The sequence below is a fragment of the Hesperophylax consimilis genome, chromosome 20 (genome assembly GCF_061612785.1).
Source record: "Hesperophylax consimilis isolate HC1 chromosome 20, BYU_Hcon_1.0, whole genome shotgun sequence".
Taxonomy (NCBI): Eukaryota; Metazoa; Arthropoda; class Insecta; order Trichoptera; family Limnephilidae; genus Hesperophylax; species Hesperophylax consimilis.
This window is the reverse complement of record NC_142855.1, coordinates 22,624,097-22,650,875: the sequence shown is the minus strand read 5'-3', so window position 1 is coordinate 22,650,875 and position 26,779 is coordinate 22,624,097. Positions and strand designations below refer to the sequence as shown.

Below are 26,779 nucleotides of genomic sequence, written 5' to 3'. Positions count from 1 at the left end.
GTATTCTAAATGCAACATTCTATAAAAATTTCAAAGAAATTGGTGAAGAACTTTTGGAGATTTAAAATTTTGAATGAACGTCCATTTAAATTTTTATTTATATAGATTCAGCGGCGTTGAAGTCACGCCCGGCGTCGCTGGTGACTGCCGTCTTACCAGACATTGGCGTTTTTATGTCATAATGGCGTTGTAGCCAATTGGAACCATTTAGAATGAATGAATAGTTTTGTTCGTTTAAAAACTCAATTCTTTTGAGAAAGGCATACAAATACAGTACTGCACCAATGATTCAATCCAATATTGTATTTATATGCCTTTCTTGAAAGAATTGAGTTTTTTTTACTGACTAAAGTGTTTATTCATATTCATATTGCGTATGTACGGGCGCATACAAATAATTTATCTTAATATTGTAAAGCAATACCTTACAAAAAGTGTATGTTTATAAAATAAATGAATTAACACCATCTATGAACTCGTAGAATATAATGAGGATCGCGTTCAACCTTCAGTTTTTTTTTAATACACGACACCATATGAAAATGCTTTTCTGTGTATACTTACCAGTCTTATCACACAAGTGTCCCAACTGCCCCGCTGTCCAAAGCCAGTGGGATTATTCCTCACATCCTTCAGCATACAACATACCCGAGGGAGATGTGGAGGGGAGAAAGGTGGGAAAGTACCTACCTGGCTATTTTGTTACTTAATGGCTGTCTCGGGGAAAGTGCACAAACTTCGGGAGTGTCGCGTTAAACCTCAAGGTAAATCTGTTGGGCAATTCCTGATACACCTCCTTTAGATAAATCTGTTGGACAAGCCCTGATAAACCTCCTATAAATAGATCTGTTGGGAAAGTCCTGATACACCTCCTATAGATAAATCTGTTGGACAAGTCCTTATACACCTCCTATAGATAAATCTGTTGGACAAGTCCTTATACACCTCCTATAGATAAATCTGTTGGACAAGTCCTGATACACCTCCTATAGATAAATCTGTTGGACAAGTCCTTATACACCTCCTATAGATAAATCTGTTGGACAAGTCCTTATAAACCTCCTATAGATAAATCTGTTGGACAAGTCCTGATACACCTCCTATAGATAAATCTGTTGGACAAGTCCTTATACACCTCCTATAGATAAATCTGTTGGACAAGTCCTGATACACCTCCTATAGATAAATCTGTTGGACAAGTCCTGTTACACCACCCATAGATAAATCTGTTGGGCAAGTCCTGTTACACCACCCATAGATACATCTGTTGGGCAAGTCCTGATACACCTCCTATAGATAAATCTTTTGGGAAAGTCCTGATACACCTCCTACAGATAAATCTGTTGGGCAAGTCCTGATACATCTCCTATAGAAAAATCTTTTGGGAAAGTCCTGTTACACTTTCTATAGATAAATCTGTTGGGTAAGTCCTGATACACCTCCTATAGATAAATCTTTTGGGAAAGTCCTGTTACACCTTCTATAGATAAATCTGTTGGGTAAGTCCTGATACACCTCCTATAGATAAATCTGTTGGGCAAGTCCTGATACACCTCCTATAGATATTAAATAAAACAGCAATTGACATGAAGAATATTATATTTCAATAGTTTATCTTCATTTAAAATTCTACAACAGATATATTATATTATAAAAAAGAAAATACCAATTTCAACACTTAATCAACCCTTTTTAGCTAAACAATACAATACTTATTTTCCTCATCGAATAATGCAGATATAATCGTAAAATATCATATTATAACACTTTGTGAACCATTCTGGAAATAAATTACCATAGGTCGCTCAATTGGAGCTGACTCAAATACACAGGATTGTGTGTATCGACGCATATATCAATTTGGGAGGCGGGTATAGGTACCGCCGCCCCGGGTACCATTTATTTAATAACCAATACCTCTGCCACAGTTCACCCCAAGCGGAAAACTACCAGTGGCAGGTCGTGAATTTTCAGTGAGCTAGGAGTGTTATGCTACGTATAAACAGGACAAAATATCCTTAAATGAATTACGGGAAAGAAACGAAGCAAGCGCAAACAGCGTGAAACGCTGCTTCCGTGCTTTGTTCCTTTCCCGTAATTCATAGCTCGGCTCGCGGAAATTTTGTCCTGTTTATACGCACCCTTAAGAATGAAAAATACAACACTATTGATGTTGTTATATCTTTTTTTCAAAAATATCAAATTTTTGTATGAAAATTTTTTAGTCTGAAATAGGTTTTTGCGTATGTAAAATAAAACATGTTTTCACAATAATTATAATAGTAATTTATTTATATGTAACAATTAAATAATCAAAACTTTTATGTTGACATTTTTTTTTTTAATATTAACCTATTGGGCGAACGCTAAATTAAAAATGATGGTGAAATGGAATTAAACCTTTTCTCAGGCTAAGTTTTTTCATCCACAGTTTGTATATATAGCTTAAACAATGGCTAAAATCAATGGAATTCAACAATAAAAATCACACTTTATCTCCATTCTAACAAACAAAAATGTACGAAAAATTCAGTTTTTACGCTGTTTTATTTTGCACAGTTTTAAAATAACACCGTCCAAAAATCATATTGATAATATCCACGCTTATCAGAATCATAGACTTTTCCTGCCCTCGTGTAAACACTACCGAATCCGAGGTTTAAAGTCAAACAACGTTATCTACAAAAAACATAAAAATAATAACGACGGCTACCCATATTTAGGTCTCATCGCTCTGGGCTTCAGGCGATAGCTGCCTAAATTTAGGCAGACGAATTTATTATTCAACTCGCTGACGTGTATTCGGCGTTGCCCAACTTTTCTTCACATTCTATAAATATAATACGCATGTATTACATATATAAACCTTCCGGAATAAATTATCTAAATGATAGTGAAAACCATATCAAAATCCGTTGTGTAGTTTAGAAGAACTAAGCGCACAAACAGACAGACGCAGATAGCGGCTTTATTTTATACTATTTAGAGATATCCGCTAACAGTTCAATTATAAAACCTATAAATATGAGATAAACAATGAAATATATAACGATGAATTCATTAGCTTTAAACTACAGTAAGCAATTTATATATTTCATCGTGATTTTATTGATTAAGCGCAGCCGAATCTATAAACGAATTATAATTCGAGGGTTTAAAAACAAACATACTAATTTCAGTTGTGGGTCTGTCTGTCTGTGTTGTAACTTTGGTTCAAGGAATTTTCAATGAATTGTTTTGAATTTATGTGCCATTTTTTTTAAATTGGGGCTGATTTTGTTAAGATTTCATACAAATGTTTAAAGTAGGGCCAAGATTTCATACAAATGTTTAAAGTAGGTATGCCAAGATTTCATACAAATGTTTAAAGTAGGTATGCCAAGATTTCATACAAACGTTTAAAGTAGGTACGTTAAGATTTCATACAAATGTTTAAAGTAGGTATGCCAAGATTTCATACAAATGTATAAATAGGCACCAACCTATAATAATTTTTACCCTCAGAACAAACTGTGTTAGAAAGACAAAACACCACGCTTTATATTCAAATCTTAAAGTTAATTGGAGAAAAATTAAAATGTACATCTCTATGAAACCAAAGTTTTCGAAATCGATATGATTTTTTTTATGAAACTTTTTCATTCATTATTTTTACATGAAACAACAAAAAAGTGAGTTGAAAGTTTTTTTTTTCATTATCAATGATTTTAGTTAAGAAAAACGTAAAGTGAGCCATTTTTAAAACCTTGCATTAAAAATTATGTTTATTAAAAAAAATTGAAAGTGTATTTCATCACCTTTAAAAAAACAGTTTTTTGTTTTCGGATACGTTCAGAAATATTCTATTTATTTGTATTTTATTGCAAAACAGAAATTCTCTGACCTCCTGACAGAATATGCCAGAGGCCAGTAAGGTTAATCTTGATTTTTGCAATTATCAATCCTGTCTTGGTCTGCCTCTGTATGTACATAATAGTTTTTGACATCCGAAAGAGATTTTAATCCTGAAGAATCTATCTTACATTTTCTTATACATTATGGAGGTTCTCTGTTTATTCCCAGTGTAAAAACAGAATTAAGTGTAGATAAATGACAGAATGGAGTTTAAAGTATGAAATTTAGGCTAAACCATGAATTAATCATGAAAAAACCCAGCCTTTCTCTTTCAAACAAGACTAATTTCTAACTCAACTTAGCATTTGCTCAGTTTAGTTTAGATGCAAGCGATCGTAAGTCTCTTTTAAGTAAGTTTTTTCTATCTTCCCTTAACCTGTATGCCTGTTAAATTTTTTTTTATTAAAAATATAAAGAAACATGAATAAAATTACTGTTAATATTTACAGATATTATTTGAGTGAAAACAAATCTAAAAATTGTCCTTACAAAACCAATCACAGTTAAGCGTATATTAGGCCAGATGCCAGGGCGGAAATAATTCGGAAAGAATTGACGGAAAGTTGCCGCCAATTCTTTCCAAGATAACTTCAAAAAGTGACAGGGTTTGGAGGGGTTAAAATTAGTATTTCACAACAAAATTAAAATAAAGTTTTACAAAAACTTTTCATTTATTATTTTCTAAATCTGATACCTGGCCTATGTCAAATTATATGCTTAATTCTTTCAAACGTCACATTTAGCCTGAAAAAAATTGTTTTATCCACAAAATTTATACTAGAGACGTCACCGCACAGTTTGTGTGTGTCGAACTGTAGTCATTTGAATTGTTCCAAATTTTACACAAAGTGAACAGAATTGTTTCAAACTTTACTTAAACTGAAAAGAATAGTTGCAAACTTCACATAAAGTGAACAGAATTGTTTTAAACTCATATGGAATGAGTAGAAATGTTTCAAACATCACAGAGTGAACAGAATTGTATCAAACTTCACAAAGAGTGAATTGAATTAATTCCAAACTTCATGCAGAGTGAAATTAATAGTTTCAAACTTTGAGCTGAAAATTTTCAAACTTCAGATAAATCGAACAGAATTATTAAAAACTTCGATTCAGAATAGTTGCAAAGTTAAGGAATTGTTTAAAACTTCGAATAGAATGGATAGAAGTGTTACAAACTTCACACAGTGAGCTGTATTAATAATAACTTCACGTAGGGTGAACTTAATAGATTTAAACTTCACATAGAGTGAACATAATTGTTTCAAACTCCACATAGAGTGGGCTGAATATCTTCAAACTTCACATAAAGTGAGCTGAAATTGTTTCAAACTGAATTAATAAAATTGTTCCAAACTTTTCATTGAATTAGTAGAATTGTTTCAAACTGCTCACTGAATTAATAGAATTGTTTCAAACATCACATAAAGTGAGCTGAATTGTTTCAAACTGCTCACTGAATTAATAGAATTGTTTCAAACATCACATAAAGTGAGCTGAATTGTTTCAAACTGCTCACTGAATTAATAGAATTGTTTCAAACATCACATAAAGTGAGCTGAATTGTTTCAAACTGCTCACTGAATTAATAGAATTGTTTCAAACATCACATAAAGTGAGCTGAATTGTTTCAAACTGCTCACTGAATTAATAGAATTGTTTCAAACATCACATAAAGTGAGCTGAATATGACCATTGTGAAATGTTTTAAACTACAATGTGTTTTTATAATAAGAAATGTACAATGATTCACAATAATTAAACTGCAAATATCAAATTTATTATAAAATATTAGAAATTCTCAGTAACCAAGTAAATTACAAAGAACTTACAATACTAATCATCAAGTGAATTATTACATCTCTCACTTATACTAAAAAAAACTTTAAACACTTACACTTACATTCTTCAGTAATGCGATTTTTTCTTATCCAAACTGCAATTTAACGTTTAAACTCGTTTCAAACTTAAATGTGTAATCCTCGGAGAATCAGACCTGATCATTATAGATCGATTGTGAGGAAATCTGTAACGAATTGGATAAAGTTCCAGTTGTGACTTCAATTGGAGGGCCCATCGCAGACACTTTTAATAATTATTCTTGTAATATATTGGTAAATAAATTTAATATGCTTAAAGTTAATACAGTATCATTCTACCTAAACATTGTCATTTTAGCACTAAGTATTCTCACATTACGATGAATTTTGTACAAAATGATTCCTCGATTATTTTTAGAGATATATATATTTTTCGTATCCAAGCTGTGTGCATTTCACGGCACTTCTAGCTTCACGAAATACCATTGTAGCAGCGAGATTTCAAATCAAATTTATTTCTTCCTCAATGTCCGTCTATGTTGTCCTTCTTCCGATAGGTTTTCCGGCAAGAGATGAATTACCATTCCTGACAGCCACGAATTCTTGTTCCATTACAAGTTAGTGTGGTTAGAGAGATTACGGAGTACACACTTTGTTATATTATATGAATTTGATGCTCAAAGAGAGAGAGATTACAGAGTATGTAATTGCATAGTTCTCTTAAGTAATTGTCCGAAAGTGTGAATGATAGAGATTACGGAGTGCGTAAATAGATCTCTTAGAGCTATGAATTGTCCTAAAGGGCGTGGATGAGAGATTATGGAGTACAAAATGAGTTCTCCTAGCGCTATGAATTGTCGTTATGGACGCAGATGAGAGATTAAGCAGTACAAAATTAGTTCTCCTAGCGCTATGAATTGTCCTAAGGTGAGTGGATGAGAGATTACGGAGTACAATATGAGTTCTCCTAGCGCTATGAATTGTCCTAAGGGGCGTGGATGAGAGATTACGGAGTACAATATGAGTTCTCCTAGCGCTATGAATTGTCCTAAGGGGCGTGGATGAGAGATTACGGAGTACAATATGAGTTCTCCTAGCGCTATGAATTGTCCTAAGGGGCGTGGATGAGAGATTACGGAGTACAATATGAGTTCTCCTAGCGCTATGAATTGTCGTTAGGGACGTGGATGAGAGATTACGGAGTACAATATGAGTTCTCCTAGCGTTATGAATTGTCGTTAGGGACGCAGATAAGAGAAGGACTTAGTTATCCTAACGCTCGTCATAAGGGGTGCGGATGAGAGATTACGGGGTACAAAATAAGTTCTCCCAATGCTATGAATTATTCTCCCATGTTGATGGCAAGGATCTCCCACTGTAAGCATGAATATTTCTTTAATTTCTCAATTCTCCTAGCTCCCACAGTTAATTGTCCAAAGGTTTGTGGACGGGAGATTACAAAGTACATAAAAAATTCTTCAAGCTCTATTAATTGTCCTGCCAGAACTAGTACAATCTGGGTCAATTTTGCTTTGACAACAAGGAGGTTCCATGGAGCATATAAATTGTCTGCTTCGTCATAATTCATACTCTTAACACCATGAATTGTCCTACAAATTGTCTTCTGAGTGCTATAAATGGTCCTTCGAGTACTCCAAGATGTTCTATAAGCGCTACAAATTGTCCTTCAGTGCTAGAAATGGTCCTTCGAGCACTTCAAGATGTTCTATAAGCGCTACAAATTGTCCTTCAGTGCTATAAATGGTCCTTCGAGCACTTCAAGATGTTCTATAAGCGCTACAAATTGTCCTTCAGTGCTAGAAATGGTCCTTCGAGCACTTCAAGATGTTCTATAAGCGCTACAAATTGTCCTTCAGTGCTATAAATGGTCCTTCGAGCACTTCAAGATGTTCTATAAGCGCTACAAATTGTCCTTCAGTGCTAGAAATGGTCCTTCGAGCACTTCAAGATGTTCTATAAGCGCTACAAATTGTCCTTCAGTGCTATAAATGGTCCTTCGAGCACTTCAAGATGTTCTATAAGCGCTACAAATTGTCCTTCAGTGCTAGAAATGGTCCTTCGAGCACTTCAAGATGTTCTATAAGCGCTACAAATTGTCCTTCAGTGCTATAAATGGTCCTTCGAGCACTTCAAGATGTTCTATAAGCGCTACAAATTGTCCTTCAGTGCTAGAAATGGTCCTTCGAGCACTTCAAGATGTTCTATAAGCGCTACAAATTGGTTCAATCAGGATGAATTGTGCATTGACATCCAGTGGTATGTATAAAAAATATTCCCTCTATCACTATGAATTCTGTCATGTTAAGTAAAAAAAAGTAGTATCTTCATCGAGACTCTCAGTAAGGAAGATACTGTGTTTTTACTTAACAAGACATAATTGTTCTCCGAACGCTACGAATAGTCCTCTCTATGGTTCAATCAGGATGTATATTGTGCATTGGACAAGGTCCTGCAGTATGAGTAACCTTTCTACCACTGTAAGTTGTCCCAAGTGATATTAGTGGTCCTTTTCGCACTGTAAATATCATGAATTTTCCTCCAAAAGGTGTGTGGATCAGTTATCGAGTACTTAATGAGTTCTTCCAGCACTAGTCAATATCCTGTTGGCTAGAACATGAGGTAATGTAGGTCTAACACTGCTTTAAATCATCATGCATTCTCTCCTAGCACTGGTTTGTCAATTGACCAAAGTTGTGTGGATGAGAGATTACGGAGTACAAATATAATTCTTCCAGCGTTACTAATTGTCCTGTTGGCGGCAACACGAGGTGACTTAGGTCTACCACTGTCTCCGAGTCTAGGTGGTGGCCATGGGGGTCGGGGGGGTGGTGAGCGCCTTGGCGTGGACGCGCAGGACGTGGCTGCGAAGCGAGGCGGCGTCACTCCACTTGGAGCCGCAGATCCCGCAGGTCACCAAAGAGACCATTGAGGCCATTGAGGACATGGGGAGCATCGGTGCCATGGGGGCACGGGGGCGGGGAGCGCGGGGGCCCTGCTGGAAAATCAAACATAAAATCAGTATAATAATAATTATTATAGATTATGATCTGTTTAACCCCTAAAGCGAATTTGGGAGATATCCAGCTTCACAAAATTCATGCTGTCTCACTTTGTATTGCGGTGAGATATATGATTTAAACACTGTTAGAAAGAGAGAAGCATTTGAAAAATATTTGTCAAGGTTTGCAAATTTTTTAATTAATATTTTTATGTAAAACTAAAAAAATTGAAGTGACAATAACTTTTATAATACCTTTGTCTAATTAAATATGTTTCTAGTTTCATGACAGTAAAGTGGTAATTAGAGTTTACACAATAAAAACTATCGGTAAACTACTTTAAAACAATGGCTGCAGATTCTTCACCAATCTTCTCCGCTCTTGTGTCCTGTTCAGGGTGGATCGATGCAAAACGAACTGTAAGCAGAATTCTTGCCCGAACAGACTATGCAATAATTACAATATCGTATTATCCAAGGTGGATATTTTCAGTTGCGAACTTACCAAATACAAGAGGTCCATAAAATAATATTTCTCTGATAGTTTGTGGATAATTTTATGTCTCTATTGTCTATATTTCTAATATGAGTTGATTCATATCTACAACCTCTCTCCATGGCTATAAATGTTTTGTTTGTATAAACTTTCTTACAAATTTAATTTACTTATTCCATATTATGCTGTCTCAGTAGAGGTAAATTCACAAGGAGGAAATCCATAATTGGTTTTATTTTGGCTATATAATACTTATGTACAAACTGAAATAAATGTGAATTATCGGTTTCCCGAGAAACAAATTAATAAATTATTAGAAGCTGCCCAATAATTCTATTGTCTTTACACTGTGGCGCCCACAGGGCTGGTACAAGTTGGCGCTCTTGTGTGGTGTCACAAAAATAATAGAATTATATACATATATTTATAGCGCAGTTCTCACCATGATTTGTGGGAATGGCGGAGCGAGCGGACGCATGGGCGCTAGGCTTCGGGGGGAGAAGCGCGGCCGCGAGTTGAAGATGTAGTTTGGTCGCGCCGATGCCTGAAACAACACACATTCAATAGGCGAAAACAGGGATGACAACAACGGGGAGATGTGCCATGAGACCCATCATCAATACTGTAAGGCTTACATTATCAAATCATAAAAAATCAATAACAGTTATTGGCCGACACGTAATAATAGTGAACTCCGATAAACTAGAATCGGTGCACGATAGCGCTGTGTCAAAATCACCGAATTTTAGAATCACGTTGCAGGACTAGAGTTCAACCATAGACATATGAATATTAGTAGACCTGCCCTAAGTGATTAAAAGCGTATTATCCCCACTCCCCATACCGGTTCCATTGGAGCCGGCTGTGCTCGCGTATGGCCTCAAGTGAAATTTGAAAACGTGACGTCATCATTCTTGTGCGAACTATGGTCGAGGCATCATCGGTTCATTTTACGAAATAACACGGCAAAATGTTGACTTGTACTATGAAAACTTGTAAAAATAGATGTGAAAAAGAGAATAAACCCAATTGTCGTATTACATTCCATATATAAGCATTATTTTACTTTATTTTAAGCATATTCACATCGTATAATATAGATCAGTTTTAGAAACATATACTATCACATCGAGAAACGTCTGGACGCGAAACACAAAGCTGGTTGGTTGCTGGGAAGTAAATTATGAACATTTATAAAAGTGTCTTAACTAAATACTTAAACGAAATATTCGACTCTGAAAATAGAACCGAATTTTTTTGCCGAATTTGGACTTCGCAAATTTGTTCATAACGTGGCGAGTAATTTGCGCTCCCATGTAAAAATGTCTATTCATTCAAAAGCAGGTTTTACTTTTAAGAAGCAAATGGTGATATTATAATGCGAGATGCCTATTTACTGTCAGATTGATTTATTGACGAATCACAGTCAGCCTTACTCCCTTCGTTCTTCAACAGTTGATTTTATCCCTCGCCATTATCTTCTCGTCTATTAATTCCTATGTCTGTGAGTTCAACGGAAGGCAATGGAACTTGGAATACTTTCTAGTATCAATTTCTAGTTCAACAGAAGACAACCTTACAAACTGTGGTAGAGGGGACAGTAACAATAGAATAGAATAAGCGCAGATCTGTCAAAAATCACGGGATAGTCGTAGAGGCGCTATTGCACACTAATATCTCATTGAAACGTGTTCCACTATTATCACGCGAGTAGCAGAGCGCGGGGGCCGGATTCGGTAGTTTCTAGCTGTTCGGCATTATAGCGTTGGAGGTGAAATTAGACAAATTGAAGGTAAAAAGTGTTTGTCTCATCTAAATAGGATACATCCAGGAATTGTTTGAATTATCAATAAATCAGTTCCAATTTTGAAAATGACAGTTAAAATAATTTTATCACTTGCCGCCTTGGTAGTTGTCTGTATTCTCCAAAAAAAACCATTTTTAATTTAAAAAATTAAACTTAAAATTCAAAGCAAAAGTTATAGAGTTCATTGAACCGGAGTTAAAGACAGACAGATGGAATCACAACTGAATTTAGTATTATTAATAAGAGTCAGAAGTAGGCGCTTATCTTGATTAGTTTAGCAGGAGGCTGCCACTCCTGCATCTCGAGCACCTCTGAATAATCGCTGACGCAGCAGTAGAGTTTAACAGAGGGCAAAGGAATTAAATGATAATAATAATAAAAACGGCGCATACCTTGATGAGTTTGGCGGGCGGCTGCCACTCCTGCGGCTTGAGCACCTGCAGGGCGGGCGTGGCGAGGCAGCGCTCCACGTGTTTGGTGAAGCGGCCCCGCGTGCCGCTCTCGAAGGGGCACTCGGGGCACTGGTGGAGCGCGGGGGGCTTCACGAGGCGCGCAGACACACCGTGGGCGGCCGACACGTGCGCCAGGGCCGCCTGCGGACCTACCAGCTCCACGGGACAGAAGTTGCAGCGGTACCTAAACGCAATCAAACACATTGATTGAGACTACCGTGAAATGGACACGAACGTAGTATGGTGGTTGAGAGAACTCAAATAAAATGTAGCATGTAAAAAAAAAGTACAATAAAAAGATATATGTACAGGGTTTTCCAATAAGAGGTGTTATTTTGATATTCAATCGTAAAAGATCAATGGTTTTGTTGCTTGTGTGACACGTAGCGCCGTCTTGTTGAAAGTAAACGTTGTCCAGATCAATACCATCCAATTCGGCCCATAAAAAATCATTAATCATCTCTCGATAGCGCAATCCATTCACCGTAACTGTTGCTCCAGCCTAATTTTCGAAAAAGTAAGGTCCAATGACTCCGCCGGACCATAAACCGCACCAAACAGTCACACGTTGAGGATAGAGAGGCTTTTCAACAATAACTCTTGGGTTTTCCGAGCCCCAGATGCGACAATTTTGCTTGTTGACGAAGCCACCGAGGTGGAAATGGGCCTCATCACTCAAGACGATTTGCATTTGATTCACTCAAGTGAATTTTAATAATTTCAATGCGTTGTTGAAGCGTGTATCGTTCCATTTTTATTAATGGCGTAGTTTCTACTTGTCAAATGTAAAAAAATGACAGCTTCAAAAGTAACATCTACCGGAATAGCGGGCTATTCAAAATAACACCTCTTATTGGAAAACCCTGTATAAGGTGTCAGTAAATTTGTAGTACAAATGGGAAACAGGTGAATATACTCCACATGGTAAACGTAAGAAAATTTTATTTGATTGATTTGTGATAGAATTGAAATGTTGCTTAAAATGGCTTTAGCCGTGTTTGGTGACCAGATCTGAACAGTCAGGTACTTCCCCACTACTTCTTCCCCTCCCTACTACCTTCAGACTCACAAGATGCCCCAATTGGGGACGCCAAAGTCTCTCTGGCTCCAGGAGGTAGGGAGCAGTTGGGACTCTTATGCAGTATTCAAATTTTATTTTTATATTTTTCCATTTTTTCGGCCATAAAAGGAATCTCACTTCGGAATCGATTTACTTGAAAACGAAAGATCAAAAGATCAAATCAATAAAAAACCCGTAATTCAAAAACGACACAGAATGCTTGTACTACGAGTTTTGGACACCGTGTATAGTAAATTTAAGTTGGCTCGAATCATTCCGAAATTCCACCGTTCGTTGGGAATTGTTGGTAAAAATAGTTAAATGCCTGAAGGATTAAAGAAGAATGAGTGTGTACTAACGTGCCCGGTGCACTGGAGGCGTGCGGCACCTCCATGTGGTGCGCCATGACCAGCGCCGACTCAGTGCGGAAGGAGCAGAACTGGCAGCGAATACGCGACAGGTTCAGGTGACAGTTGGCTGCCTTCAGTCGCTGGATGTTGCTGGAGAGGAACTGCATGACACCTGGAAACGGAGACAAACACACAATTATGTTATATATTATATTAATAAATATTGATATTTATTCTTGGGGTAATCTGCCGTGTTGCTCTACCTTCTTTAACCAACGAACTTTCTAGCGTGCAAATCTCGGCCATCCTGACAAATCGGCAACTGCCGAGCATTGCCTAATCTAAACTAAAAACTTTCAGGTCTTACATTAAATATACAGAGAGTAGCATTCTTGTATTGCCTATATAATATCTTAATCACACTTTTCTTATTTGATTTACATCATTCAAAGCCTTACTTCTCACTCCAGCTCATACTGACGGGACGAATCACATTTAGGAAGATAGAAAACTAAACACGTTCATTAAAGAACAGTGTTAACGGATAATCCCACCTTAACAACTTCCAAAATAAAATATTTTTTTGGTAGATTTCGAAAATAGAACACTTCAAAAATATTGTGTATAAATTTGATAAAGATCAAAGCGTCCTAAGTATTATTTTTCGAGTTTATTTGTGGGCACTCTCCTGCGTGCTTTTACTTGAGCGAGCAGGTATATGTTAGCCTAGCTGCTCTGCCCCTTCTCTCTCTCTAAGACTCTCGGCTTTATATGCACAAGCCGAAGAGATGCCAGACTTGAAGAAAATGAACTCTTTGAATCAAAATATCAACCAAAATAAGCTTATTTTTAGAGTTTTTTTTTCAATAGCTGACATTTTGGTATTTTTACATAAAAATTCATAATTTTACTTAGGACAGTAGCCACAACCATATTGAATTCAATTATTTTTTGTTTTTGTGACAAATCTACTTTTAACAGACATAGCTTTTTTTCGAGAGGCTTAGCGGATGCTGCTACCAGAGATAGATACATTATGAAGTCCAGAGATAGTCCAAAAAGATATCTTTTATAGGAACCATAAACAAAAAATACCAAATTTTTCAGCAGTCAGAAGTCACGTCAAAGTGGGACGATCCCTTAATCTCAAATGACCCCCAGGTGAGTATGGTCCTGTATATTATCTGCATGTACAGAATATAAATAAATAATAATGTATGAACATTCTAACGCAGCATCACGTTCATTGTGTCATTATGATGCAAACCGTTGGCCATTGGCGTTGATAATAGTTTGTCTAGTCTATAGTTAGTGATAAGATACTAGCGCGGTCCGTCCATAGATGCTGTGGATGCTCCGCATCTCTTGCATTTTAGAGTAAAAAGATTTGAACATAAACAGCAATACTGCATTTAAATATTTTAGTACTTCAACAGCGACTTTAATATGATTTTTTTACAAAAATGGCGCTGTAAAAAATCAAACAAATATTATTATTGTAAGATATTGTGCATATTATCGTCCCGTTTCTGTGTAGTACGCACAACGAACGACACGATACAAACAGCGTGGGCGAGTCTAAATACATATACATTCTCAAATACTGTGAAACGTGTAAAAAACACTGTGGTATGGAAGCGATCTGTAAACCGTATCCGAAATGCTAGAAAATATGTTCTTTCCGCGCATGCGCACTAACACCCGCAAGCCAATATCTTCGTCAACTTTATATGATATTAATGACAGCATCCAACGTACAAAAACCGTCTTTAATGCTCATATGTATAATGCACAGAATCGTATACTCTATTACTAATCCATTGGATTGTATGCGCGCGCTGCTTTGACAGTTTGCTTTGAGCTTGAATACTGAAGTCCAATTCTTATTGAATATTATTAACCTGCGATTTACTTTTTAATCATAACTTAAATAAATAAAAATGAATACCCAAAATAAGATGGATACTTTGCCAACGTGTTCAAAATGATAATAGTGAATTGTGTGGTTGTATAATTGAATCATTAATGTGAAAAAGTTTTGTGTGTCGGCCATTTGCGGAAAAAAAACTTATTCTGTATACTGGAAATATTGAGTTAGGGAGCTTAATGTATTTATGGAGATAATTTTAGACGGTACCTAATTGTATCTTCTTCGTGGGCTAGCGTCTAGATGTGCATATTTGATATCAAGTACGAGTATAAACATTTGATGTCCACATCCCTTCTACAAAAAGTCACTGACCGCCACTGATAGATACAGCATTGTAGAAATATATTGTATATTTGTACACTGCCCACTGTCATCCAAATATTATTATTATTTTAAGGCCTGTAGTGATGGCCAGTAGTGCAATAAGACAAGTCGGCCATGACATTGAAATTGAAGTTTTGTGCTATCGGCGTTTAGCTTTATGGTGATAAATTTTTCATCGGCATTCCGTTATTTGTTAATATTTAGCAAAATGTCTGAAATTTTTCATTTTACGTAGAAAAACTAAACAATATTGTTTTATGAAAAGTGGCATTTTTTTCTTTTACGTGTATTGTACTTAAAACTAATGAATAAATTGATTAAAATACATAAAACGTTTTGTCTATTATTCAAATATCTAATTGCATATAAATTTATTTGAGTTTCAATGTTTATAAGGACACTACTAGTGATGGGTTGTGACTCATCAAAGCAGGAGCTACGGCACCATTTTTTTTTTCGTACGGCTCAAAGAGTCGATTCAATTGAACGATAGCTCGATTGAACAGAAGCCGCGAGAACAGAGCGTGTGTGCAATGAGAATACTGTGGTCGCCCGATATGCCTCCCAGAGCAAGTGGATAACTCTTGGTACCGGTACGCCAAATGTCGGACTGCATAATTTTTCTAAAATATCATATCTTCAATTGATCAAGTGAATTATATAAAGTTCACTCCAATAATATAGAAAGAGTTCAGCACAAATTTCTTAAGTACGTAAATTTTAAGCTCGGAATTCCTATTGATTACATTAATTATGTCAGTTTGATGAATCAATTGCATCTAATAACACTGTCTGACAGGAGAATTATTTCATACCTGGTTGTGTTACACAGAGTCATTAACAACTTAATTGATAGTCCTGCTATCGTTGCCACTATTAAACTCCATGTGCCGACCAGGAATACAAGACAAAATATAACATTCTTCTGCAATACATACACGACCAACTATCAGACACACTCACTGACCAATAGGATGATTTGTTTATTGACTCCATTTATAGAATTAAGCATAATCTATACCAACACTTTGTTGAATCCTACAAATTAGAGTAGCGTTGGTAAATTAGTTTTTATGATTTGTCTTATATGTAGTTTTGTTGTAATTTATTTTTTACTTTATGTTACTCTTACATTTTACTAATATTGCTTCATATTTAGTTTTTTTTTTAAAGTATTTCTAAATATTTTCTCATTATACTTGTAATCACAATTTTCAATTGTATATTTTGTACCTATTTTACAATGGATTGCATCTATTTACTGTCAGTATCTCCTGTATAATACAGATATTCTCCTAAGTACACTGCATCATGTATCACTTTTATGTAAAAGCCTTTTTAGGCGTACATTTATATAAATAAATACGGTTTACTGGGAATCGTAGGAATACAGCACGTCAAAAAGAGCTAGCTCGTTCATGTAAGAATCAGCGCTACTCACTACAGTCAAATGAAATGTTGTTACCTTCCATATCCTGTCGGGCGTGCGGCTCCTTGCGCATGCGCTTCTGCTGCAGCCGGAACAGGTCAGTGTGCACCCGCTCCTGCACCAGGCTGAGTCCCAGCTCCAGGAAGAAGCCGCCCAGCGGGGAGGCGAAGTAGCCCCGGCTCTTCTCTTCGGGGGCGTTCGAGGGCTGCACGGCCGCGGCTTGCGGGGCCAGCGGGGCGAGGGCGCTCAGCGGGTCAAGCACCTCCTGCACCAGCACAGTTGTCTTCTGTTCGCCATCGCCGTCGCCGTCGCCGCCTTCATCGGACTCGTCACTCGACTCCTCGGATTCTTTCTCGCTCCAGGACTCGTCGTTTTCTTCGGCTTTCCGACTGCGGCGACCTGGGGACATTAAATATTACCATACATACTGAATAAGGTTGGTAATTCATTGCAACATTGGCATCACATCAGTTGGACAGGGTCTAACTTCACTTCACATTGTTCAGAGATATAATAATAACAGTTTACTCCAGAATTTATGCAGGGATAGTGCAAATAATTAGAATAAGACAAAATAACAATTTAAGTGAAAAAAATAAACACAAAAATGTGTGCAAGCAGCTGTTTATGGAGGATATTTGAACATCTCCCGTCTCCAGAGGACCATCAGGGGGGACTCCATCCAGGCAACCATTGCAGTGATGATTGTATAACTTGATTGGCGTAGTCTGTGCCATAAGCTTCCCATTTGGTGGCGGAGAAACTATCTGAAAGAGTGCACTCGTCCCTCCAGGAACATTTCCGTAGCGCTTCAGTATCTCGGTAGGCGGAATAGTTGCATTGGGATGCAGTGTAATATACGCACAGTTCTGACGTGTACAGCGGAGTGGAGAATACGTTTAATAGTATCTTTATTCTCATCCTTAGATATGATGTGTCCACGTTTGCAAAAACCATTTCTCATCATCTAAGCACCTATTTTGAGCTTGAATCTTGTGTACAGTATTTCAGTTTGACATATTTTAAAGGAAAATATTTAATAGTTTTACCTATTACAGGTGACATCTATATAATTTTTTTTTTGTGCATTACAAGCTTTAAGTGAAACCTTTTTACAATAACCGATATTTTAGTTGACTTTCAAATGACTTTTGAAATCTTCAAGGCCAATGTTGAAAATGTCAAGAGACCTAAAGGTATCATTTAGCAGCACCTCTTGTCATGCTATGCTAGGCCAGAACGTCCGTTATTCCGTGTGGAATACAGAGCAAGTTGTGGCGTCGACTCTGACGGAAGTTGTTCGGTATAAACAATTTATATCATTCCAAGAGGAATAGGCTGTCAATGTAATAGTTGATGATTTTAAAAGCTGTTACTTGAAGGGTCCCATTTTTCCTAGATTGTAGATAGTCTAAACTAAAAACTTATCTTTTTAAGCTGTCGTACCCTTAAATTAAATATACCATTCCTAAGATAAAGTCAAGTTATATTCAATTTTCCAATTAAGTCCTAAATCCTGTATCTAAATTTCGCTAATAAACAATTAGATAATGTTAATTAAGTGTTAATCTCAAGTGACCTACCAGGTAAGTATTGCACTGTATATTATCTCCATAAGTAATTAAGTAATAACATAGATCACTGTAGAAATGTATTATAAGTTTGTACATCGCCCTTGAGGTGATTTTGCACAAAAACGGCAATATACAAGTCATCCAATTATTATTATTATTATCTAGTAAGTAGTCGTCAGATAATGAGATTGGCATATTACTGAGAGAGAACTATATTTGAATCGGGCTGTGTCTAAAATCGTAATAACAGAAGAGATGTTTTAAAGTGAATAAAATAAGAAGGGCTTAGTTTTTTCTCACCTCTCTTCTTTGGCTTTGCCGCGTCGCCCTCTCCCTCTTTTGCCTCAGCTTTCTCTTTTACCTCCTCTTCAGCCACCCCAACACCCTCCCCTCCCACCTCCTTGGCGTTTTCCTCTTCAATCACCCGCTCCGCTCTCTTCAACTCTTCTTCTTTTCTGATGGCCTCATCTTCCAAATCCTTGACTCTTTTAGCCTCCAGTTCGGCCTCATCTTTGATTCTCTTCGCCTCCATCTCTTCAAGTTCTTTTAACCTCTTCGCTTCCATCTCGGCCTCTTCGTGTTTACGCACCTCGGCGCCTAATTCATCGACAAACGCACGCAGCGAAGCAATCGGCTTCTTGACAAAGATCAACGGAGACAAAAACGAAGGCGCTTCGACTATACTCTGCCCGTTTGTCATGCCTGCGAAAATACTGTCTTTATGAAACGGGGGCGGCGGGATTACTTTAGCCTTTTGTTGTTTCGGACGTGTTAGGATTGCGGGTGTTCGTGGCGTTGATGAAATGCTGACACCGCGTTGCGCCATCGTTGTGAAAACTTGTTTCGATACAAGGCCATTTTGATTTTGGTTCATCGGTTTGGCGTTGCTGGCCAGCAGGAGGCTCGTGTTGACGAGTTTTATTTGAGGAGGCGGCGGAGCGATTGTTAAAGGTCGAGGCGGCGTTAGTTTCTTCCGTTTTACTTCCGAGTCTGATTCCGACGAATCCTCTTCATCAATCTGATAGCTTTTGCGTTTGGTGTTCCTGCGGCTTCGTCTGAGGTGACAGTCCTCACTGAGGGGGTCCGTTTGGAGACTCGGAGTGCTGGCGGCTGCGTCTGCGGCTGGAGAGTCGGGGACTATTGTAGCAGGAGGCGAGGGGTCGGGTATGATGGTTGAGGGAGCCGCTTTCGGAGACGCCTTCTTCCGGCCCTCTTCCACCAGGATGCAGTCATCGTCACTCTCAAGATCGATCATGCTGGTGTTCTGTAAGCATTCAATCACATTCATTAATCAGTTAGTAGCCTCCTCCACTAGTCCTCCATCAGTGGACAAGCGACATTTTCCTACTATAATGATGGCATGTAGGAGGAATTCAATATTTTCAGTTTATTCGTAACCTTAAAATGTTTGTCCAACTTTAAAAAAAAAACATATATACTTGATTCTTATAATTCTTGATGATTTTTAACTCAAAATTGAATTGTACATTTTAACAACAAGAAAGCATAAAATGGTGTTCTGAGGTTGCAAAAACTCTCAAATGGTTAGTTATGGCACTGTGAAATTTGCACAGCTTTTCAGTCTGTAATTTCTAAGACAATGCAACGACTTTCAATTTGCAAACATCATTTATTTATTGTAAGAAACAAACAGCAATTTTATACAGGATGAGTTATACAAGAGGTTAAATATGAGGTAAGCCAAAATAGTTTCTTATGCTAATGTTGGTTAATATGATATAATACAAAATTGTAATTGGTTATAACCATTAACTGAAAATGAAATTAACAAAAAAGAAGAAAAAAATCATATAAATATATTAGAAGGAAGAAGGAATAGGAAAAGGCAAGAGGCAGAGGAAGATGGGATGGGGACAGGAGATGATCATGTTGTACCTTTTCTATAACTGTGCATTAATTTAACCGGTCAGCAACGTAAGCAGATATACACGATAAAATAACGATAGCAGTCAAGTACAATAAGCGTGTTTACACGTCAACGCGTGTGTTTCCACAAAAATCGTCATAACTCCGTTATTCTTCTAGTGACATCCCTAAAACAAAAAGTAGAATATTCGTATTGAATGAAGCTTCACATCTCTATTCAAAGTTATCCATAGAAACCCGTAAAAAGACCTACTCAGTGGAAGCAAATTTTACCCGCCAAATCGTAAAACGACGCCAAGAAAGCCGTTTGACGTGCCGACCCGCCTCGCAAGTTTAATTGTTTTTTTAAAAATATATTTTGTATGAAATGGTCAAAAAGTGAAGTGACAGAATTGTTTATTGTACATTTGTACGATGAAATAAGTGTTTTTTTTTACATTATCCGTGATTTTAGTATCGTTTTTACATAAAACATTACAGGTGAGTCATTTTTACAATTTTTTCATGTTTCCATTCTAAATTTAAATATTTACAAATGTTAATATTTATTTATGATACAACAATTTGAAAGCCTATTTTGTAACCTTTCTAAAACAGTTTTTACTATTCGGCTCCGTTCAGTAATGTTTCATTTATAGAGCTTTGATTGTGAGGCGGTAATAACACAACGTTTTCGTGAAATTGACATTTCGGTAAAGACATCTTAGCTTCAAGTTCGCGAAAAGTCGGAGGGGTTAATTAACATTTGTGGTCGTACGCTTGACTTCGTTTCGGTATTTCACAAGAGTATTAGTGTATTAAGAATATCGATATTGTTAAATTGCGTGTTATATTACGCGCATATACGGGGGATTGGAGAATTTTTTCTAAGGTTGGTTCTGCACGCGGGCAAATAATGGTTTTGTCTGGTTGGCCTTGTAGGTATGTGAATTCTTAAATAATTTACGAGTTCAGGAGAGTCCAGGCCGTTATTCATGTTCATCACGCAATCTTTCAAATGTCCACTTTTATGTCTAACAATAATGGAAATCACAAAATCTGCGGGCAGAAGCAGCCAACGCGCCATAAACTTGCACAGAATGTTAAGCCTGTAATTTCTAGGATAGTGTAATGTGTTAGCTGTGTTTTGAAATGTACCTAGTAAAACTATATACCTATAAATGTACATATGAATGTGAATAATTCCCTTACCTTTTCATTCCTGTCACTGTCAGTATCACTGTTGATGTTCACTGGGCTGGCTGCCTGGCTCCTGCCGCCGTCTATACTGCCAGTAGCCCCCCGCCGAGGGCTAGCGGACGAGCTGCGACCGTTAGCCGGACTGGTCGACACCCTCCTAGGACTCTTACTCCCATCACGATCGGGGCTATGTTTCTTGTTTACATCACGTTCGGAGCTATTTTTCACTTTCCCGTCACGTTCTGGGCTAGGACTCTTACTTCCAGAACTATTTCTCATGCTTACATCATGATCTGAGCTATCTTTCATGCTTACATCATGATCTGAGCTAGGACTCTTACTCCTATCATGATCGGAGATATCTTTCATGCTTACATCACGATTTGGGCTTGGACTCTTGCTTCTAGAACGCTCAGGGCTATTTTTTACGCTTACATCATTAACGGGGCTAGTCTGTCCACTTCTCTCATTAACGGGGCTAGTTTGTCCGCTCCTTTCATCTATGGGGCTGATTTTACCGCTCCGATCTATTTCAAAATCACTGTGATGGTTGTTGGCATCACTCTCGTCGTGTTTAGGGCTCGAGGCATCATTTTTCTCGGTTAATTCGCACTTGGGGCTGGCAAGTGGGTCTTCACCGTTCTCCCCATCGGATCCCGACCATGCGGAGGCCTCTTCGACAGCCCTGGCCACCTCCGCTTTGGGATCGGAGCTGTCTTCCTCACTGTATTCCGGTTCGGAGACGTCGAGCGCTTGGTCCTTAAGGCCGTTCATGGTGAGTGCTGTCGGAGACTAACTGCTGACACCCGATGTTACGCACGGGGGCTCAATGGAGGCACTTTTCAATTCCTGGAATCAGTATAGAAAATATAAAAGAAAATATTGTTATCAGATAATAGTTATTATTAAATCTGGTCACTTAGTTGCTTCTCGATTCAATTCAGTTTATTATTATAAAAACATTATAAAATTGTTCATTTTAGTGCGTTTTTAAATACATTTGTAAAGAAGAATTACATAAATATAAACAGTGGGTATATCAACTTTACTAGTTTTAGCAGAGCTACCTTTTAAAGACAGATTCATTGATTGTAAAAATGTCAATATTGTAATTGATTCTGTTCAACAACAAGTTAGTCCTGCAGGCTGGGAGATAGTGCTCTAATGATCTATGCTGTTAATGACAGAGATAACCACCAGGGACATACAAATTAATGCTTTCCATGACAGTTTGTTTTAAAACCATTCACGAATCAGTCGAAAGAAATGTGTGCACATCTTCTGCTCTGGAGATGGTTCATTAAGAGCGTACCCAAAATAGATTCGGTAGGACAGAGCCACGGGAATACTTAAACTGTTGAAGACTCCTAATTACCAGCTACTCCTTACTAAAGAATTGAATAAAACAATGAGAAGGATATCTCTAAAATACAGAAATCTCGAAGTGCTACAAGCCATATCAATATGAACCAACATGCCTTCTAAGCGACCAGCTAAGACACGGGGGATCCACCGAAGCCAGAATCAAGTTAGCTTCTCAGAAGCTGGGCGTACGGTACAAGCCCCGTAGATACGGCAGATTTAACACAACTGCTGACCATTTATAATCCGAGGTACGTTCGATAGATTCCCCTCTCTTAACAAACAAATTGCAATCCTTAGAGCACAGGCGTCAGGTAGGTATGTTGTCCTTGTTCTACCGGTATTACAATGAAAGATGCTTCGAGGAACCGGTGCTTGGTCAGGAAACACGTCAAACGCGCACGTGACATTTGGACACCTGTATAGACATTTGTCACATGAAAATGGGTCGTTTCTACGAATCATTCTTGATTTCAACAGCTCGGCTGTGGAACGATTTACCGGCCTCTGTGTTTCCTCCCTCCTACAACGTAAGTCTCTTCAAGACACATGTTCACTCTTTCCTCTCCTCAAAAAAACATTCTACAAACAGCATTCCTTAAAAATTAGAGCTCGGTTTCTTTTCTTCTACAATATTCCTGAGTTACTCCAATTAATCAGCATCCACATACCCAAAAGATCTTGCCGAAATTTACTACCCTTTTATTTTTACAACACCAGGACACTGTCTTATCAAAATTCCCCGATTCCAAGACTTCACAGTCTCGGAAATAAATACTCTGATCTGGGAGATAAATTTCATCTTAAAAATAATCAATATAAATATTGTTTATTTCAATTCTTTTATATATCGAGACATAAATAGACATCTATAATTTCCGCAATATATATATTTTTATTTTGAATATCTATTTATGTGAGACTTCTTATCATTTTTACTAATGTATCTTATTTTATTATATGCTTTTGTTGTAACATTTAATATTTTTTTCTTTTTTCATTGTATTATGTTTCCTTTATTGTTTTAATTTTGTAGAATTTATAATAACTGTGATACTCTACTATTAAACTTTGTAGTGTGTAAAAGCCTATTAGGGTGTGTAATAATAAATAAATAAATATGTATCTCTTCTTAATTTGTTTATTGTTTTTCATTATTATTAGACTGTAGTAAGTATTTTATAAAAATATACTATGTATTAGAAATAGCTTGGTAAAGTTTCCTTACTCCACTTATTGCTAAATACGCCCAAAATATTGAAGTGAAACTTTGTTTCATATCAATTAATAAAAGAAAAATTATGTTGGGGGAGATGGAAAATTTTTCACAAAATAGGTAATTAATAAAGAAAAAAAAGTCATCCTTAATTTAAAAAAAAAATAATTTTTGCATCCCTAATTGGGATATGTTGTGTGGCTGAAGGTAGAGAAGAGGGGAAGGAGATAGGAGAGGAGTACCTAGCTTTTCAGATCTGGTCACCAAACACGGCTGAAGCCAATTTAAGCAACATTTCAATTATGAATGGTGGTACAACACCGGGGCGATACTGAGAGTATCTTCCTGGATTTCTGGATTTGTATAGCGCCGTTTTTTGTGCAAAATCACCTCAAGGGCGCTGTATTAAATATTAAAATAGTTTTTACAAACGAGTTTAAAAAATATATATTTCTTTATTAAGGCGATGCACTACGTCGTGTAATATTTTAAATTGAGCCGCTATCAATAACAACCCTTACGTAGATGGCGATAACGTTTAAATTCCCGCTTAACACCATCCGCCTGTATTGATTTATGCAAGAAAAAAACATGGCTAAAAAGTGCCTTTTATTTTATTTTGTGGATGTTCAGGCATAAATATTTAATTTTTTTTCAGTCATTTTATAAATAACTTAATTTGCCACATTATACAATAAAATCATAACCGAAAATGGGTTCGTAGGTAGGAGATTTTGAACTTTAAAGCAGTTTTCATAGGCCTTTACATTATTTTTTTCTGGGCTTATAAAAAGACTTATCTAAAAAATACTCAATTGTTTCAAAGGTCAAGATGTATTCTACTCGCAGAATTTAATTAAAGCATCTGAAACATTTCCAGGCTACCAAATTTTCAAACCAAAAACACATGATTTTGCATTACTACGTTTGGCATCGCCTTAAACCGAAACTAAGAATGTATTTTAGGATCACAGGTTTATATTATGGCATAAATAAGAGAAGATAAAACTAACCTAAAAACTTTGACATCAATAAAAATCAATTTTAATTTAACGAAATAACTTTTAAAATACATTATTTTTTATTTTTGGAAAACTTAAATACTTACTTCAAATTATTATCTAACTGATACTATACGGTTAGTTAAACAATTTGTGCGTATTTAAATTGAAACGGATCGTTTCGGCAAACGTCACTTCATACTAACAAAATCCAAAATGGTGGCAAAAGATATTTAAATAAAAATGGAAATTAAATGCATATTTTACCATCTCTCCCGACATAAAAAGTTGTTTCTTATTGTAATTAAGTGGAAACAAAGTGATATTTTATTAATTTGTGCATATTGAGGCAGTCAACTCTTAGATCAGCAACATCATCAGCTGTAGGCAGACTGATAGAACCTAAGCGCAAGCCAAATACTAAGTTTGGTGATCGCGCTTTCGGAGCATCTGGACCGAAGGCTTGGAATAAACTCCCTCCGGAACTAAGATCCATAACAAGTTCAACAGAATTCAGGTCTTAACTAAAAACTTACCTTTTTAAGCTGTCATACCCTTAAATTAAATATACCATTCCTGAGAGAAAGTCCAGTTATATCCAATTATGTCCTAAATCCTGTATCTAAATTTCGCTAATAAATAATTAGATCATTTTAATTAAATGGTAATCTCAAGTGACCTACCAGGTAAGTATTGTACTGTATATTATCTCCATAAATAGTTTAGTAATAACATAGATCACTGTAGAAATGTATTATAAATTTGTACAGCGCCCTTGAGGTGATTTTACACAAAAACGGCGCTATACAAGTCATCCAATTATTATTATTAACAAGTAAAGGAACGTTACTAACAGCTTTTATCTCATACAAAACGAAGTCGACTACTAACTACAGCACGGCCCAAGCTACAGTAACAAGCAGGGAAAATCACCAATTTATCTATAAAATTTACTCCTTTCATTCCTCTAAAAGACTCTCTACACAGCATCCTCAAATATGAGAACCTGGGCAAAATTACGTCCTCGTGCATGATGTTAATATATTTTTAAATCCATACAACAATTCGACATTAATTTAACTATTGTTGATTAGTGTAAGGCCTATTTTTTCCCCAGCAGGGAACTCTATTATCTTAGAGCAATCATTTTCAATCTTCTATTTTAAGGTTATGTTTGAAATAAAGTCGAAAAGAAAAGGAATGATGGATGTAATGTATTCACTAAGTACACAACTGATTATTTTTAATGTTTATCAAAACATTTTTACTATTAAAAAGCGAAACGATAGTTTACAAGCATAACAAAAAAAAACTATGCACAAGAATGTCAGGTCGGACCCGCGCAATTTAATGATTAATTCTGATAGAATTTATGCTTACAATGAGGGAAAATAAACGAAGAAATGCTTTAATTAGTAACATCGGCGAAAGTAGAAGCAAAGGCATCGAAAAACATTACAAACAAATCGCTAGAAATGCAAATGTCACAAAAACCGTCCCGGTTATAAAGCATATAGCTGTGGAAATACAAAACGCATCGACGTTAAACTGGTGCCAAATCGTGCAGCAGGAACCCGCCCGGCTTTATGAAATAAGTTGGACTTACCAAGTCGACGTATAAAAGAGCATATTGAAAGTTAAAAGTGTTGTCTGATCGTTTGGCGCTCTCCTGTCAAAACCGTACGCGACAATCACAACCACAGACGAAGAACGCTTTAATATTCAGTTTAGTGTTGTCAGTAGACATTATAAAAAAATCGGTGCTTTTAAAAATAATTTTTTTGTTACTACGGCAAGTTTTACTGCCAAGATGGCCGCCGAAAAACAGCTTCTCAACAACATTTACCCTTAAGGCCCGTTTATAATAGGAATAAGCGGTAAGAATAAGCCGTAAAGCCCTAGGCCGTAGAAGTTGGAAGATAAGAAACCTGTGTATCCGTTTATAATAGATGGCAATAATCTCTTATTTTTTTCCATAA

General features: G+C 36.7%; 1 protein-coding gene across 1 annotated transcript; it reads right to left on the bottom strand.

Annotated features, from left to right (window-relative positions):
* Positions 1–2,262: 2,262 nt before the first annotated feature.
* On the bottom strand, positions 2,263–26,498 carry LOC149414360 (uncharacterized). Its single transcript, XM_089643701.1, has 8 exons — positions 26,407–26,498; positions 21,234–22,070; positions 18,456–19,419; positions 16,618–16,980; positions 12,908–13,070; positions 11,429–11,672; positions 9,672–9,773; positions 2,263–8,730 (listed from the first exon to the last, which is right to left on the bottom strand). The coding sequence occupies exons 2-8, from the start codon at positions 21,993–21,995 to the stop codon at positions 8,533–8,535; spliced, it is 2,796 nt and encodes a 931-aa protein (XP_089499827.1). The 5' UTR covers positions 21,996–22,070; positions 26,407–26,498; the 3' UTR covers positions 2,263–8,532.
* Positions 26,499–26,779: the final 281 nt, after the last annotated feature.

Excerpts from the sequence above, each read along its gene's own strand:
- LOC149414360 (XM_089643701.1), bottom strand. The coding sequence starts at position 21,995 with ATGAACGGCCTTAAGGACCAAGCGCTCGACGTCTCCGAACCGGAATAC. Across the intron at positions 19,420-21,233 it reads ACAGTGACAGGAATGAAAAG|AACACCAGCATGATCGATCT; the intron begins GTAAGGGAATTA and ends GAATGCTTACAG. Across the intron at positions 8,731-9,671 it reads CGCCATTCCCACAAATCATG|CAGGGCCCCCGCGCTCCCCG; the intron begins GTGAGAACTGCG and ends TTGATTTTCCAG.